Below are 18,498 nucleotides of genomic sequence, written 5' to 3' on the forward strand. Positions count from 1 at the left end.
TAGGAATGGATTTTTGCACATTTGCTAGGTTTGGCTTTTGAAAATGATAAACAGATCCCCTTTTTTATCTGCCAGCAGAAGAAGGCAGAAGAGCAGGAGAGGTGTTTTGCTTTATTAGATAATGCAAGGGTTGACTCATGGGGTCATAGAGTTTGTAGTTAGTGTATTCAAGGGACCCAAGTGAGCCCCCCACCCAACTCTGGGTGGTGTGGGGTCTGAGGGATGGCCAGGCCGTGAAGAAGGAAGAATATGGGGAAGGGCTGATCTGTGTAGTTTACTCTGGTTCAATTCAACATGGAGTGAATTGGGGCAGTGGGTGCTGGAACCTGTGGTTTTGTCCTAACTTGGTGACATGACAGTAGGGTCTTGAAGTCAGCCCTGGTGGAGCATTTACACCCCAGAAATCAGAAATCCTTCAAATCAGGTTTCCACTTTCTCATTGAGCTAGCTTACCAGGACACTCTTCCTTTGGGTGTTTCTGGAAGCCCCCACAGTTTTACTGTGACTGGCAGTTGCCACCTTATAACAAAAAGGATGTTCCCCCTTCTACTGTATCCTGTGCAGCTCCTGCCCTTTCAGCCCTGTGAACCTATTCAAAATTGTGATTGCTTAGCCTAACCCAGTTCTTCTAGAAAAAGATGGGATTCTTGTCACCATAGGCAAGGAGAGGGCTGCATTTAGAGCTTGCATTGGACTCCATTTTTACTAAATCTGTCCCTGCAAGTCCCATTCTTATCTGATGTTAAAATAATAGTTTCAGGGTTTTGGTGAGTTTGCTTATTTTAGTTTAATTTTTGTTCTAATCAGATTTTCCATAAGCTGATATTAATGTAGTTTACTTTTGCTAAGCCTAAGCCTAGACAGTGGAGAGGTGTCCAGGAATAGTTTGGAAAATAGGACTATATTGGGAGTTGCCCAGAATTAAAAATTCACCATGAGTAAACTGCATTTGCATAACTAGGAGTTGCTGCTCTCTTCCATCTGTTCTAATTGCATTCTGTCACATGTGGAAGCCATATCACCTCTTGGTGCTCTTATCTGGGTTTCTCAGATTGTGAATGGTTTTCCCTGTCACCCTGCAGAGGTTTAGTCATCTCTTCTGATGAGAACATGAAAGCTAAATTGCCAGAAGAAAAATGTGCTGGAAAAAAGGACACTGGAAACCCAAAAATTCACCAGGATGCAAAGAGCAGTGCAGTTACCTAATAATATCCATGTATGCATGCATTTAAAAGATAGCCCAGTGTCTGTGGTATGCCAGCCAGATCTCCCCAGGACCCAGCACTGGAGATTTCTCCAATGAACTCAGAGAACACAGTGAACACAAAACAGAAGGGAAAAGATCCAGTCAGTGAACAAATAAGAAAACTATAGACAGTATGAGATAGATCGGGGGTTGGCAAATAGTGGCCTAGAATCCAAAGCCAGTCCACCACCTATTTTTGTAAGTAAAGTTTTATTAGAACCTAGCCTTAACTCTTCGTTTACTCTTTTCAGTGGCTTGTTTGCATACAGGACAGAGCTGCAACCAGGACCATGTGGTCCTTTACAAAATGATTTGCTGCCCCCTAGTGTATGTGCTTTGCAAGGGATTAAATAGATGAATGAATTGATTCTGTGTTCTGAGGGGGCAGGGAGCTGTTGTTCCCTGGTTGATCAGCAAACCTGGGAGAAGCCAGCCAGAGGAAGGGTTGGAGAAAGCAGAGAGAGAATAGTGGGTGCAAAGGGCCTGGGGCCTGAGAAAGTAAGAGTTAAGTTTTTTCAAAGGAACAAACAGGAAAGGAGGCTGACTGGGCCAGGGCTAAAGCTTGAGCACTGTGGTGCAGTCAGTGAGTGATGCCTGATAGGACTGGAGAGGAAGCACAGCCTATGAACCTTGATGAGAAGACTGGTTTGGCCCAGCATTGTGAAACAAGCTGGTGTTGGACCTGATTGGTTTGGAAATCTCCTAGCTGTTCAGGCTGCAGTGTCAGGGTCGGTAGGAGGAGGAGCAAAGGACCCTGGTAGGAGGTGATCTTGGAAACCAGGTGAGATGTGTTGATACTTGGTTGGGGATTGTCAGGGCTCTATTATTATAAAACCTTGGATATAAATACAAGTGGAAGCTCACATTCCTGTATATATTCTCAAAGGGAATGATTAAAGCTAAGAAATAGGTAAATATTACATGTCCTAAAAGTACACCTTTATGACCACCTGGAAAATTCTAGCTCAGAATTCTGCACTACTAATAGTTAGGGACTATATTTTCTTCCCAACCCAGTTTTTTGATATGCAGTGAGGGGAGTGCTCACTCACTCTTGGACACCCCAGGCCTCATGTGTGTTCCAGTCACAAAGACTTCAGGGGACACACACAGCAGAATATTTCAAGGCCAAATTTAGATAACACAAAATTCCCATCTGTTCACTCTCCCAGGGGTATTTGTAGGATAAGCTCCTACCTGGACCATCCATTGAGGACCAAACCAACCCAGGTCTCAAGGTGGTATTGTGGCTCCTTAATAAAGTTTGACCATGCGTGGAATTTTGTGCACCCTTCCAAACAAATTAATATTTATAGCACCTTCTAGAACTACCCTAGAGTTTTTCCTGTTGAGTTGGAGACTCTGAATTGATGAAAACCACCTTCCTAGGGAGAGGACTCTGGACCTTCCTGTCCTTGCTGCGCCATCTTGTGGCAATATGTGAAAGTTCACCCTCAGCCCTTGAGATTTCAGAAACCTATCATGGAAGGTTAAGTCAAATTGAGTTGTGTTTAGATTCTCCAGGGTTCTCAGTGAAAAGGATAAGAGGTCTTGGATTTCTTTAGAAGTGAAAATACCCAAGGATATTTTGCTTTTCCTTGCTTTTCTTAACCTTTTCTTAACCTCTGTCTTCTCAGAGCCGAGGTTAATGGCAAATGGGTCCATCTCATCCCAGGCCAATAGCTCTTGGTGGAAAGGGCAGGATGCACCAGGCAGATATTAGATGGTACTGGGCACAGGACAGGAGGGAAAGTGGCACAGTGGCCCCTTTCATGTTCTCAGCCTTTTGATAATATTAATTCTGCCTATCCAAGAGCAAGGTAGATCTTTCCATCTTCTAAGTTCTTCTTTGATTTCTTTTTTTAGTGTTCTGTAGTTTTCATTGTATAGATCTTTTACCTCTTTTGTTAAGTTGATTCCCAAGTATTTTATTTATTTTTTTTTTGAGGTTATTGTAGTTGGGGTAGTTTTCCTTTCTGAGGATTTGTCAGCCTTTTGAAAGCCTTTATCTGCATGCTATCCATTGGTCCCCATTTGAAAAGTTAGAATGTGTGTTTGATTGTATGATCACCTAGAATTGAGGACATCATAAAAGCCAGGCTTATTTCTGGGGTAAAATAAGATTTTTGTGAGGACAGTTACTTTTTGGGAAACAGCATGTGAGCTTGTGACTGATTCTGAGATGGTGCATCCCTCTTCAGGTTATGGCTCATTTTTCAAATAAACAGCATCTCTGAGAAAGAACAGAAGCCCACATAGCTTCCTGGGATGCAGAAGATTACTCACACTGAGGCCAGAAAATGGAATGAGGTGCTAAAATGATATATGCTTTCTGTCTATGAAAATCCAGGCAGAGAGGATCTTTCTCATTTTACCTGCTTCTTTTATTGTCATCACTTATAAGTCTACTTAAAATCAAGGTGTCCCCAGAGTCATGTGGTCCTTGAGACAATATACAAATGAGGTGGTGTCTTCCCAGGGCATGAACTGTGCATGTACTGCTTGGAAGGTCTTTAGTGCTTCTATCTCCAGCACACAGCTTTGAGATTCTGCCTTTAATTTGTACATCCTTATTTGCTCCTTTCTCCCCCTGCTACTGAAGGGGATAAGAAGGATAAAAGAACTTGTGGTAAATCCTGCTTTTCCCTATAGCTGGGGCAAGTGCTTTGGCCCTTTGAATTTTATCTCCTTATCTGAAAAGGAAAATGATGATATTATTCAAAAGCATTTCTTGGAGCGTTATATAAGAGATGTGAGCAAAAGCACATGAGCTAGAAGATGTCAAGCACATGGAAGTTACGGCTGCAGACTGGAAGTGCAAATGTCTCAATTGTTTTCAGCCACTGGAACTCCTCTGTTTTTACTCAGGACATGGGCACACAAAATTGCCAATAGTTGTGAACCCACCACTATCCCTCATGGAATCTGAAATAGTAAGCTGTATTCTCAGAATTTGCAAGGCATAGACGTAACTTGCCCTCAGCCTATAAGTCAATCTGTAGTATTGGAACCACTTTTTGAAGCTACACAGGGCCAGCAGTGTGTGTCGATTACTGTGATTCAAGTCTTCTGAGAGTGGAAGAATATGCTCCTGAAGAATGGATGAGCTGCCTCATTCCTTCACACGGATGGGAGTGTTTGCCAAGGTGCCATGTGTCAATATCCTTGGAGCACAAAAGAGGCAGAAAGGAGCTGAATCATGACACAGGTTCTTTACCTGTGACAAGTGCCTCATGGAGTTTAAGCTGAAAGCAGGGTTTCTGCCTTCCCCTCTGTCGCAGGTCAAGTAGACACCAGTTGGTACAAGGGATTTCAGCATGACTGAGTTGCGTGTCTTGGACTAGATAGAGTGTTTCCTTCTGCTTGCTGCTCTGCTCACAATGGAAGGTGTACAAAGTGCTCACAATCTGTACAAAGTGGCTGCAGCTCAGGTGCTTCCATTTGATGGAGGTGCGGGCTGGCTGCTGTCCAAAAGGAAGATGAAGGGCTGATTCTGAAGGCTAAACTAGAATGAAAGAAGGTAGGATTTCTGCAGTGGGTCAGTGGCTCCTCAGCCACATGGGCTTATCAACATCTATAGATGGCACTGGGGAGAACCCCAGTCCTTATGTATTCCAGCCGATTGAGTGACCACCCTGGTGGTACTACTTTCACAATAGTACCTTGTCAGCCTTTTTTTTTTTTTTTACTTGGGTGATAAACCAGGAGAAATAATGGTGGAACACCCAGCCCTTTCCTTCCTCTATGGCACTTTGTTGAGACTTTAGGTTAGAAGAAATAAGAATGTTCTATAATCACTTTCCAGAGCCATGATTTCCAACCCTTGATGTCCCAACATTTCACAGCATATCTTTTGTGATGCATCTTGGACTGTCCTGAAATAAAATCCATACATAAGAACACATCTACACAGATAATCATCTGTGAGCCCTAGATAGAAAATAACAAACTTCAAAGGGAAGTGCTTGTAGTAAAATATGGTAATTGTATTCATGTCTCCATTTGCAGATGCTGGGACATGGAGCTTGAGACTAGTGAGATAGGCAGATACTGCTCCAATCCCCAAAATTATTGAAAGCAGTTCCCACAGGTACTAACTGGTTGACTTGCTATGGTAGCTCAGATGCCACACAACATATTAAAAGGGTTTTCAAAAGCAGGGAGTACAAGTAGTCCAAAGAATTAAAACCAAAGTCCAAACATCAATTTAAATAACCACAATCTGGGAATACTTGGGGCATATTAAAACATGCCTTTCCAAAGTTCCTTATGCTACATGTAATATGCAGTAATGTCCTAAGCTCAGATGACAATAAACAAGTTTTCCTTCCATATTAATGCTTAACAGATGCTCAAAAGTTATGGGGACACAGGAGTATTCACTGTATGAGCTATTTTGTGCAATGTTGTGGGGACACTTAACTTCCAGCATCAGTAGCATCTCCCCAACATTTTGAGAACAAGAATACCACTGCAGTTTTCCACAGTGCACACTAGGGGGAAGCGTTACCCAGGCTGAAAACAACTGATCCCAGAATAGAAATTGGAAACTGTTTAGGAAACATGTAACTCTTCTACAGGGTTATATGTATTTATAAACACACAGTTAAAGAAAAAAATAACAGTGGCTCAACTGGAATAGATTAACAAAAAAAATGATCATTTCTCAGAATTTAGAACTGAAGAAATGAGTTCAGTTAGTCGTGAGATCTCACTGAGATGCTCTTGATTGGGACCCCTCTGAGTGAAGTCAGTTATGTAACACCTGTTAATGAGTGTACTGCATGTGCCAGGGCTAAGGACACCATCTCTACCCTTGAGTTGGCTCCTGGTCTAGAGCCAGAGCTTCATATAACTCTATAGTTTGATGAGGCCATGCATAGCCTGAGCATACCTGGGGAGGAGGCTTGTAGGAAAAATGACAGGCAAGACTTGTTTTGTGAGATGCATAGGAGCCAAACTAAATCCAGTAAAGGAAGAGACCTGAGGCAGCATGCAACAACTCCAAACAGGTCCTTGCTAGAGAGCAGAGCAGGAGGTGATAGAAATAAGGATGGCATGTGAAGGCAGGATAAAACCCTGGGTGTCATGAGGGATGCCCCACTGTACTTGAGCTGGGTGGATGCCCTTGAACACCTTGATAACACCATTACATTAATAGCACTTACAGTATATCTGATATCAAATTGTTCTCACTTCTGTATCTCCCCAAGGATATAGATCTGGGCTGAGACTAACTCTTCTTTCCAGTTCTTAGCACTGGGCTTAGTATATGAAACCTCATGTTTGTGAGTGAGTGAATGAATGAGTGAGTGAATCCATGGGGATTCTGTCTTGGGGAGATTTCTGTGTCTTCTTGGAGGAGCAGGAAAGAATGAAGTAAGAGGGATGAAGTGTCCTCCTTGGGTCCTGTGATTCCCCTTTTCTCCATTCCCTTGTGTTGTCAAGTAACAAGACACTCCACACAGATAGGAACAGGGCTCCCTCTTGTGCCACAATTATGCCATCTAACAACCAACTCTCCACAGAGAGTAATGGCCTTATCCCCTGACAGTCCCATTAAGGAATGAGATTCCACACAGAGGGATAGGCTCCATCCTTTTGTACCACCATCAAGTAAGTAGACCCTCCACAAAAATAGGACATGCTCTTTTCATTTGTGCTTTGACAGTGCCATGAAGGAGCCGGACCCTGCATAGACAGGAAAAGGTGTGCCCTCTTGTTCCTTGGTGGTGCAGTTAAGGAAACAGTTCCTCCACACAAGTGAGAAGTGGGCTCCCAGCTGGTCAAAGAGGGCTCATCCTATTTCATGTTAAATTGATGGCTTCACAAGTGTTCCACCTATTTGTTATGCATCAAAAATGCCATGGAAATAGGCAAATCCAGAGAGAGAGAGAAACAGAGCAGTGATTGCCAGAAGCTGAGCAGATGGGGGGGGGGGCGCAAAAGAATGCTAATAGGTAATTTCCTTTGGGATGAGGAAAGTGCACTGGTACCAGGGAGCAGTGATGGTTGTAGAGCATTAGAGATGTACTGAAATCCTGTTAATGGGATACTTTAAATGGTGATTTGCATGGTGTGTGAAATTTGCCTGAATTGTTAAGAAATTTGGTGGATACAGAACAAAATCTGTACTACAAGTGTCAAGTGCAGACTGGTGACTAGGTGGAAATCATCACTTGAAGTATGCTCAGGGCTACTCTCCCCCTACCCCCGCCTCTGACTAACAGGCTCTTTTCCCTCTCTATTCAGGATACTCACAGAGGGCTCTTCATCCAGCAGCTCCGACCCACACAGAATCTTCAGCCAAGAATCAAACTCAAGCTATTTGGCCACTCAGGTTCTGGGAAAACCACCCTGGTGGAATCTCTCAAGTGCGGTCTGCTGAGGAGCTTTTTCAGAAGGCGCCGGCCCAGACTCTCCTCCACCAACTCCACCAGATTCCCACCATCTCCCCTAACTGCTAAGCCGACAGGTAGGCGCTTCGGTGTGGCTGCTGGGTCTTGAGTAGCTGTGGCTCTGCATTCTCTCTGGCTCAAGGTCTGAGGATGAGAGGTTCTTCTGGTTTGGTCGTTTGGCTTGTGGATGACCAGATTCCATTTCCTTGCTGGCTTTCACATGTGGTTCTGGCTGGCTGTTGACTTTGTGTCTACCCTCTCTCATCCAGCGATGGCATATCATCCAGACTCATATCTACTGAGCCATAGTAGAGGAGGGGCCTCACTGAAATCAATCACAAAGGTCCAGAGTAATAACTGCACATTGTAGAACTTGAGTTTGTTCTAGCGTAGTACTCTGCTCTTGGAATAATGCAGGTCCAAGCACAGCCCAAATCCAGTAGCAGCCCCAGGAGGGGACTTGCTTCTCCTTTCTTGCTGGAGCACTGTGGGTACACTCAGTCATATGAGAGCCCAGAATAACAAAATTGGGTTCCTGAAGAAGCATGTTTCTGCTTAGCTCAAAGTTGGTTAGTGGTTTCCAATTCTCTTGAATGGTTTTACAGTTGATTTATGTGGTCACATCAACCATTCTTGATAAGTAGCCTCTGCTGTCCTCCCTACCTTCTGTGGGTACATCTGTCATTTCATTGAAAGTGGCTGTAAGGAATCACACCCAGAACTGCAGGAGAAAACACCCCTTCCTGAGGGGAAAAATACCCACAGTGAGCAAGAGAAAACTATGCAATCGTGGGTATCGTGTCTCCAGAGTCCCACTGTAGAGGGAGAGAATGAATGCTTGTGAAGGTAAGAATAGAGTCCTTCCATGAGTTTGTAAACAATGTGAATTTTGAAGTTGTGTACCTCAGATTCACTTTCTGTAAATGATATTACAGAGGTGTTATAGCTGTTCTGTAAGTTAAAACAAATACTTTGAAGTTTGTGTTTCTGTTGCATTCCTCTCTCAGTGAGGAAGGATGTCTGAGGAGTGCAGTAGTCAGGGGCAATCAGCTGAGATTCACTTTCCCCTTTCAACTTCTTGTCCCTAACTATAGCTATACAGTTGGGAACCTGGGGAAGAAATAACTGAAATGGAATTGTAATTACTATAGTGATAATATTGTTAATACAGACTGCTAATATTTATTGAGCACCAGCTGTGCCAAGAACTAGGCAAAATATGATATGTAAGGTGCCTCATATATTCCACACAACAGTCTTATGGGATGTTTCTACCGGTATCACAGAAACTTTGATAGGACAGTAGGCTGTGGAGTCCTAGCTGCCAATTCATGGAGCATCTGGTGCCTGAATGCTCTGTGCAAGTGCCTTTCTATGTACTTATTTTCCATTTTTTCTTGTCATTTTGGCTTTATTTGAGATTGGTTATATCTTCTTACAATGGATTTATTTCCAAGTTTGATTATTAGGGCCAGCCTTTGTGACTGCTGCTTCTCCAGCAGTTCCTGGTGCTAGAGGGATTTGGCTCTCTCTCACTGAGGGTTAATATCACTGGTCTGAACTTCTGTGGGGGAGACAGGCAGTAAATGAGTGCTCTACTGCACAAACACCAGACACTGGTCTTGAATTTCTGAGTCCTAATTTGATGTGAAGATTGTATTCCAGGAGCCCAGATCTAGTGGCATGAGTTCCCTGGGAGGGAATACATACTTGCTATTCAACTCCTCAGAAACAATGTCTCCATTTCTCTTCCTTTTGGTCAGTTTTCCATATCTAGTTTCTGAAGTGGGCTGTTGGCAAAATACCATTCAGGATGGTTGTAGTCAACAAACCTTGCTGCAAGCAACCACATCCAAGTCAGTGCTTGGAGACAGTTGGGTCATGGGTGCTGGGAAAGAAGATCTCCTGGAGGACCATCTGTGGCTGGAGCAGATGAACTATTCAGTTGCTCTCAGCAGAGCCATGGCAGGTCTAGTGAGGAGGCAGCTTCTCCTGTTATTTTGGCTACCCTGAGCAGAGGTGCCTACTCCAGATGAATCATTCCATTTCCCCTACCTCACATCCAATAGGCAGCCCTGCTTCTCCAAGAGGACAATTAGGAGAATAAATGCTGTGCTTAAGTCAATCAATCCCATGTGACTCTCTTTTTATTCTTTCCTGCATCCTGTCATCTCAGAGGATGCTGAAGGAAGAAAACCTTCCTCATACTTTCGCCCCCTGGGAGTTAACATCATTCACTCAGGAAGCACAGCTCTGAGGAAGTCCACCTGGAGATATTCAAGTCTTAATAATGTAATGTATGCCAGAAAGAAACCAGAGAAGCCCAAGAGTCTGTCCAGCTTGTGAGGTGGCTGCTCCTTGGGGACACAAAAATCAAAGGTCATGCTAACCTGGGTTCCAGGTGCTGCATGTGGATCATCTCATTTGATTTCCATGACTCAGAGGTAGATTAAATGCATTTCATAGAGAAGTAACCCAAGGCCTAGAGATACAAGGTGTGGCTGCCTAGTTATGGTGAACACCAGCTACCAGTAGGCCTGGCCTGACAAGTTGCCATGTTCTCTTTAGAGTTAGGCAGGAGAAAAGATAAATTGAATTAGTTGATAGCGTTTAAATCAAGAGATCTCATCTAAAAACCTGAATATTTGACTTCTTGTGGAAAATTGGAAGAATTGGCCTCTCTGGTTCAACCTTCCTGCCTAGCAGTGATTATAGGGAGGAGGAGGACAGCTTCCAATTGAGGATATAGGCTCACATGGTCCCCATCTCCCCTCAACTTCAGGAGTCTAGTAGAACAGGAGAGAAAGAAGGCAAATACAGACATCGGATCCCATGTATGAGATTCTACCCTGCACAATGATATTTCAGATCAGTGAATATCTGAACAGGAATGCTATGGAGTGTGGGATCCCTGAGCTAAGGTCACACCTGGTCAATGTGAGAGCTGAATTGGACCCAGGTAGGTTCTTCCAGGTTAGGTAGCCTCTTAGAGGGAGGGTCAAGACAAGGGCAGAAGAAATATAACATCTATAGCTGCCCATGTTCCTTAAAGCTCAAGTGGCACATCTACTCCAGAGGGGTTGGCAGAATATTTATGTAAACAGTCACAGGAGTAATGATATTCCTATACCGTAAGTCCAGCACCTGCTTGCAGCTGGTAGGGAGGTAAGAGTGGTACCCATGGGCCCCACAGTATCTCCTCCTTTTGCCCTGGTGGGGTTAACATGTCTTTGCAGGTTTGAGTTGAGGGAGATGTCATAGAAAGGCACATCTGGGGTTTGGGCTGAACCCAGAGAGGATTTTGCCAGCTCTGGGGTGGATAGGTCATATCACCCCTAGCCCTCACAGCTGTTTATCAGCAGAAAAGGACATTCTCTAAAAAGCTGAGCCTGGCACAAGTATAAGGCCCCAAAGTACAAGTGGTAGGGAGCTGGGCTCTGGCAGTGGACCATGCATACTAGGGAACAGAAGCAAGAGTTGCTTTATAGACACCACAGGAAAGACTATCCCTAAGTATGTGCCTCCAGGGAAGTCACCTGATTCTACAAACATTAGCACTGTCACCTCCCAGTGGCACTGCTGTCCCTCCTCACAACAACTTCTGGAATTGGCAGGCCTTATTTCTTTCTATTGGAGATATGCCCACATGGGAATATGTCCATCACTTGGACATCAAGAAGTTTATTTGCTTTTAAAATTTTGACTCTTTGCTGTTGCCATTCCTACAAAAACACTAGAGGCAAAAGCTGAGCTCCTAGGCAGGAGACAGGACATGGTATGCATTCTCCTGGATGGAATGTGGCCGGCCCTGTTCACAGCAGCTTACAATATTGCTAGGCTTCCAGTTAAAGCTGTCACACTATCAGAATTGTACTCTTTGATCAGAGCAGTACTAGAGAAGAGGCGGAGGTAGGGAGGCTATGTTATTTCCATTTCACAAATTCTCGCCCTTGATGAAGGAAGTGGCATTAGAGGATTCTGAGTTCACACACTTGTCTGACACACAGGGAGGGGGTGGAGACCCAATCTCCAATAGATCTTACACTTTACACTTGCTCATCATCTTGCTACTGCATGTTTCACTTAGCTTCATCACCCACTGAGGGTTGTGGCTGTTTAGTCGAGGCCCTGCAGGACGGAGGAAAATATCCATTCTCATGGGAGGAACACTTGAGAGGTTGTTCCTATCCTCACTAGAGAGCAGCTTGCTAAGGAAATCTCTTATGACCCTGGTGCCAAAGTGGGTTGGTTCTCCATTGGGGTCTGCCCCTTTTTATCACTCGGGGGCAGCAGTTACAAAAATTCAAAAAAAAATTTCATTCTGTGATTTCAGTGTTCCCTTATAAGCTATTATTTTAATTGTATCCACGCCCTGCCCTAACCTTTTATATTCTCCATGTAAACTGTCTTTGAGTTGCAGGAATAATGACCACTTACCAAACGTTGCCTGCTTTCAGCAAGCACAAGCCCAGAGGCCACTAAACATGGTCTGGTCCTAACAAATGGTTGTCCTAGGCACAGGTGTCAGGGCACAGGAAGAAGGACAAACCCATTCCTGGGAATCACCAAAGTCCATTATTTTGAACTAATGATTTGTGAGGACACACTGTGATGTGGACCATATTAACCTTTGGGGTTAGGTCATTTCATTTTTTATCTTACATTTCTTTTTACCAAACATTATTCTGTTATAATCAAAATAAAATATATATTAAACTGCCTCTCCTACTGCCCTTCCTCCTTTTTTCTGTGCTTAAGCCTCATCCATCTGTCTGTTTTTCTCCTTCTTGCTCTTTCCTTTAGCTATTCCCGTTACCCATCCCATGAGTCCTAATTCTTTGGTCTCTAAATATGGGATTGCTTTTGTGTTTGGTTCACCAATTTTGAAAGTCACACTACTCGGTGAAATGGTCATTTCTTGGGTAACTTTTAGTGTCTTTCATTACCCGTTGTGAACTAAGGGTACAAATACTTATGGAACACCTACCTCGGGCCAGGGTCTGAGCTTCAGCCATAAAGCAGATAGCTTCTGGCTTCACCACATGTTGGGGTTGTTATAGAGCTAGGGCCTGCCACATTGAGCTAGGGCAGCCACCACAGTCCTTGACTCCACTGGAAAGAATTCCAGAAAAACACAAAGTAGCAAGCAAAAGTTTAGTAAAGAGAGTGAGAAGTGAGAGTGAACGTACAGCACAGGACTGCACGGACTGCCTCACAGAGAGGATGGCGAGGTGGTCTCTAGGCTGGAGCTTTTCAAGGGACTGAGTCTTTTTTTCTTGCCTCCATTTTCCTGTCCACCCTTAATTGGTTTTGGTATATTACCCCTTGGATGGCCCTCAGCACGCTTTCTTTGTGAGGGTCTTGATGTTCTAGCTGACAGGATGGTTCTGACATAGTTTTGGTAATAAGGGAAGGCTAGTTGCAAGAGATAATGATGGAAAATTTTTTTGGAAACCATATCTCCTTGAGGGGTTATAATTAGCTGTAGCTGGGGGTGATCCTCACTTTTCTGATGTGTATCTGTTGTAGTTAGGTCCCAGAATTTTAAGTAATAATTCCCTCAAGGAATTACAGTTCTTTACAGCTTGGGGAAGGTTAGGCATTCCAGATCTGTTTGCCTGTTTAGATAAGATTCCCCACTGTCTCAGGTTTATGACTCCTGAATTTTTCTTGGTGCATAAACCTGATGCCTGTCCTTCATTGCCCTTTTCCCTCTTACCTACCTTACAGAGTGATGGGTAGACCAGCAAGCAGTGGAGATAGTTAGGAAGCACAGGCTGTAAACCCATACAAAGAGAACACAGATTTTGTTACTCAACCCGCACACATGCACACCTGCTTGCTACCATTGTTTTTATGTAAATTATTTTAAAACTCACTTTTTACTTACTAAAGTACATTAAAATTTGAAAACGAAACAGTTTAATTTCCTTGCCATAAATGGAAAACCACCACCACTGGTAAAAATAAATGCAGTGAGGTTGAACAGTGTGTTGTTGCCTGCTCCCTTACTTTGAAAGAGAAGATCAGCATTTGCTAAAAAGATGCTAAAACCTTTTTTTTTTTAAAGATAGAGAGAAAGAAGAGAGAGAAATTTTATTTTAATATTTATTTTTCAGAGGACACAACATCTTTATTTTATTTTTATGTGGTGCTGAGGATCGAACCTAGCGCCCCGCGCATGCCAGGCAAGCATGTTACCGCTTGAACCACATCCCCAGCCCATGCTAAAATCTTTTTTTTTTTTTAAAGATTCTTCTTTTTTTTTAAGAGAGAGAGAGAGAGAATTTTTAATATTTATTTCTTAGTTCTCGGCGGACACAACATCTTTGTTAGTATGTGGTGCTGAGGATCGAACCCGGGCCGCACGCATGCCAGACGAGCGCGCTACCGCTTGAGCCACATTCCCAGCCCAATGCTAAAATCTTAATGGCATAGATTATGACTTAATGCTAGAGCAACCAAAAGGATCTTAAAACTTGCTGTGTGTTTTGAAAAGGATTTTCAAAACTTTCTTGCTGTGTGATTACTGTTATTTAATGCTGTGGCTTACCATTGTCTAAAATAATTTTGTATGCAACCTAAAATAATTTCATGTATAAGAGTAGTGCTCATCTGTGTCCACCATGGTCCTGGAGGAGAATACACCTGCAAAAATTTAAGAAGAAGGAGTCATGGTCCAAACCCCAGGAAACATGGAAGACTTAGAGACTGGCAAGAAAGGGAGGCTGTTACCACTGTAGGGCTGAACATACAAGAGACAGGAACCTAAGAGGGACTTTCAATGTTGGAGCTCTGCTTAGAGTCACAGAATGAGACACAACCAGTATCAGAGAAGCATCAGGAAGTGAGAGGGGAGGAGATGCCCAGGCTTTTCTGCCCTCTCCTGTGCCTCCCATTGGCTATTCCTCCCCAGAAATCAAATGGCAAACAAGCCTGAAAGATGCAGTCTATAAGGTCAACCTCTCAGTTCACAGAACAAGTCAGAAGAGAAGTCTGGGAGGTGGGTAGACAGAGAGCACCACAGAGCACATACCCAGATCAGCCTGAGGCCTAGTGGGAGATGGGGATTGGGAAATGTTTCAGAAAAGGAAAACACACAGCGAAGCTGGGAGGGAAGAGCAAACATACACGTTGCCTTATACAAGGTCTTACTTCCTTTCTTTCTGACCTGCAGTCTCTGTGAGCATCAACAACTTGTACCCTGGCTGTGAGAACGTGAGTGTGAGGAGCCGAAGCATGATGTTTGAGCCGGGCCTCACTAAAGGAATGTTGGAGGTGTTCGTGGCCCCATCCCACCACCCGCACTGCTCCACCGATGACCAGTCCACCAAGGCCATCGACATCCAGAATGCCTATTTGAATGGTATACCTCACCTGGCCCCAGAAACGAATGTCTGTTTTCCCCTTGATGGGATTTTAAGTTATTCCTCAAATAGGATTTGTCCGAGACAGTATCTATCATGAATATAATAAAATCCAACAGAAGTTCAGCTGGGAGAGATCCAAACTGAAACACTATTGGCTAACACAGCTCAAGATTAAAACTACACACAAGAGTATCATTAGCACTTAGCGAAGCACCTGCACACAGCAGATGCTTAATAAATGACTAATATGTAAAACATAAAACACACCCACTAGTAGTCTGTTGATCCAAGTAAGAGAATGATTATTTTTATATTTATCTAAAGCTGAAGCTAATGCTCTCTAGAGTTTAGCTAATGCTAAGATTTTCCATCAACAAAATTTAAAATGTGTTCTTTCAAGCTTTTCCAAGGGGAGAGGCTTTAAGTCTTTCCTGAAATGATTTCCTTCAACCAGCAAATCACTTGCCAGGCTCCTAGATGGTCCTGGGTCATTTAGACAGGAGTCCCCTGCTTTGTCAGAGGCAGTTTAAAGCCAAGGATGAGAGCTTGAGGTTTTAGAGTTAAATACCCAGATTCTAACCTGAAACAGCTTCTAACCCATTCTGTGGCCTAGGACAGCCTACTAAATTTTCCCGAGACTATGTGTGCAACTGAAAAATTGGGCTATATTAGTCCACTTTCTGTGCTATTGAAATACCCTACATTGGGTATTTTATAAAGAAAAATGGTTTATTTAATTCACAGTTCTGGAAGTCCATATTTGGGTGGCCCCATGGGTTTGACCTCTGTCGAAGGCCCCTTCACTGGGTCACTTCATGGCATTGGCTTCATGATGGGAGTTTATGCAAAACAGAGCAATTGCATGGTGAGCCAGATCCTAGGGAGAAGCCAGTCTTGACCTTTTATAACAACTCCCTTTCATGGAAACTAACGTCCCAAGAGATTAAGTATTACTCTCTTCCAAGGATAGCACCCCCATAATATTTTGTATTCTGTCATGTGCCAAATGTGACTTATTTTGGAATCCTAACTTGTTTCAGGACACAGAATCTTTTCTCACATGTTCTCTCATTGACACAGAACCTTTTTTCATATTGGCTCAATTAATCTTCTGAATTTTAGGACAAAGGAGGGCAGTTTGCTTTCTGGCTCCTTCTTTGTCAGGAATCAGCTTTCTATCTAAAGATGGAATATGTGTGTGAACATGTATCAAGCTGTGTCATTATGGATGCATTGTACATGCTTCTGTGTAAGCTGACAGGAGGAACCTTTTGGTGTCTTTCCTATTTTTATACACCAATATTTTAAGAGAAAAAACAAACGTATGTGTGTGTTTGTGCCTATATATGCACACACACACAATGCCATGCATGAATCTAGGTGCACACACACAAACACTCACCCATACCTCTCCAGGGTATCATGAGTAATTATGATGTAGGTATAGCTATAGATGCCATATTGAAGGTATTTAGGAAGAAACAGGACAGCAGATACAGAGAGAACTAGGGAAACAGACATGGGTCCACATGATGTATGTGTATAAGGATTCATGTGTGGATCTGTAACTAGGTGGGTGTGTACGTGTGAATGCCACAGATATCATCAGCCCTTCCCCGAGTGCTTAGAAATATTATGATTGAAGTTGGTGGTATTTCGGGATAGTATTCCTTATTTTTCTTTTTCTGTAGGAGTCGGGGATTTCAGCGTGTGGGAATTCTCTGGAAATCCCGTATATTTCTGCTGCTATGACTATTTTGCTGCAAATGATCCCACGTCCATCCATGTCATCGTTTTTAGTCTAGAAGAACCCTATGAGATCCAGCTGAACCAAGTGATTTTCTGGCTCAGTTTCCTGAAGTCTCTGGTCCCAGTTGAAGAACCCATAGGTGAGCTGAGCCACCAGGGAGAGCATACTTCCTGCTCTGCTCCTGCCTGTGCTCTGGCCTTGCCCCTAGGGAAGGAACAGAGGTCCGGCCCTGCATGTGGCCCACCACTGTGACTCCCTTTCTTCGACCCTTTCATTAGGAGACATCCACACTGGGAAGCTTCCTGGGGTCTAGCTGGTTGTTGGGTTTTGCAGGGAGTTTTTGTCTCATGATCACAAATTTCTGTTCAAAGGCCCAATTGGAGCCACTCCTTCAGGGCCATTTCTAACTTATTCTACACCTAAGAACCACAGTCATTTTTTGCTGAGTGCAAAGTTGAATCCTCCTTCCATGGCTTCTATTCCTTTCCTAAAGGGTCCCTAATTCATCAGCAGAATGAATTGCTTCATCCTGCAGATCCATCGAGCCTTGGAAAAAGAGCACCAGCTGGCCTGACGTTATTCTTAAGAGAAGATAACATGGGATGAACTTCTTTTCAGACAGTAGGAGAGGCATCTTTTTCTGGGGGAAAGAAGTCAGTGTCTTTTTCCAGAAAAGCATAGAATGATAAAATGAATTGGGCTTAATCCCCCTCAGGGTGCTGCCACTTTGTCTTGTTTTCTTTTTAAACACTCCTGCAAGTGAGAGGCACTTCCTGTATGTCATGTAGTTTCTCCTGGGCCATCTGTGGTGTGGCTGCATTCAGAACTTTTCTTGGTTCTGTGAAGGGCATCCCCCTTGTTGGAGGTAAAGTCTTCTCCCCCACACAGTAAGGGCTATTTGAAGGGAGCCCTGAAAATGTGGCTTTTGGGTTGATGTGGGGCCTTGTCTACTGCTGAGAATTCTCTTGGAGGCCTGGGAGTGTGCTTGTCTGTTGCTGGCTGGGCCTGGGGCCTTGTAGGGTTTGCATTGCACAGATGGCATGGGGCCCTCTAGTCAGCGGGCAGCTTGCACATCACCTGGAGAGGTAGCTTGACCTGAGGCCAATGTGGCCCCTCACCTGGACAGGAGAGTCAGCTTCCTGACAGGACTCATTGTCTGCCCCTAGCCTTTGGCGGCAAGCTGAAGAACCCACTCCGAGTTGTCCTGGTGGCCACTCATGCTGACATCATGAATGTCCCTCGTCCAGCTGGAGGCGAGTTTGGATATGACAAAGACACTTCCTTGCTGAAAGAGATCAAGAACAGGTGAGGGATGGCACTGGGTCTCCATCCAGGGAGTTGGGGACCTCCTACCTCAGGAATTCAATCATTGTTGTGGAAGCAAAACAGAAGTCATGGGACCCAAATGGAGGAATCAAAGGCCTTTCCTTCTTGGTTGATCTTTCTGTTGTATTTTAACTTTTAACAAAGTAATGAATACACATATAACAAATCCAATAGAGTACCTGATAAAAAGCATGTCACTTCCTTCCCTATGTTCCAGCACCACTGACTAGAGATAACTTTTGTTGGTTCTTGTAGTTTTCAGAGTCCCCCCTCCATGATTATCACTATAGCACTAATCAGTATTTCTGAACGTATTACAGATCATTAATGGATTATGAAATTATGCAGGGGGTCATGACCAACACTCTCTATAATGAGATAGAATGAGAAGAGTGGAACACAATAGAA

General features: G+C 43.7%; 1 protein-coding gene across 1 annotated transcript in view; it reads left to right on the forward strand.

The window, feature by feature from the left end:
• Positions 1–18,498, forward strand: part of LOC308638352 (death-associated protein kinase 1-like) — an 84,379-nt gene that overhangs the window by 57,745 nt on the left and 8,136 nt on the right. Inside the window, exons 18-21 of the mRNA XM_081275730.1 lie at positions 7,499–7,721; positions 14,822–15,010; positions 16,706–16,903; positions 17,931–18,069. Coding sequence (XP_081131856.1) covers positions 7,499–7,721; positions 14,822–15,010; positions 16,706–16,903; positions 17,931–18,069 — 749 coding nt within the window. The remainder of the gene's footprint in view (positions 1–7,498; positions 7,722–14,821; positions 15,011–16,705; positions 16,904–17,930; positions 18,070–18,498) is intronic.

Source organism: Spermophilus citellus (genome assembly GCF_964194105.1).
Source record: "Spermophilus citellus genome assembly, chromosome: 2".
NCBI lineage: Eukaryota > Metazoa > Chordata > Mammalia > Rodentia > Sciuridae > Spermophilus > Spermophilus citellus.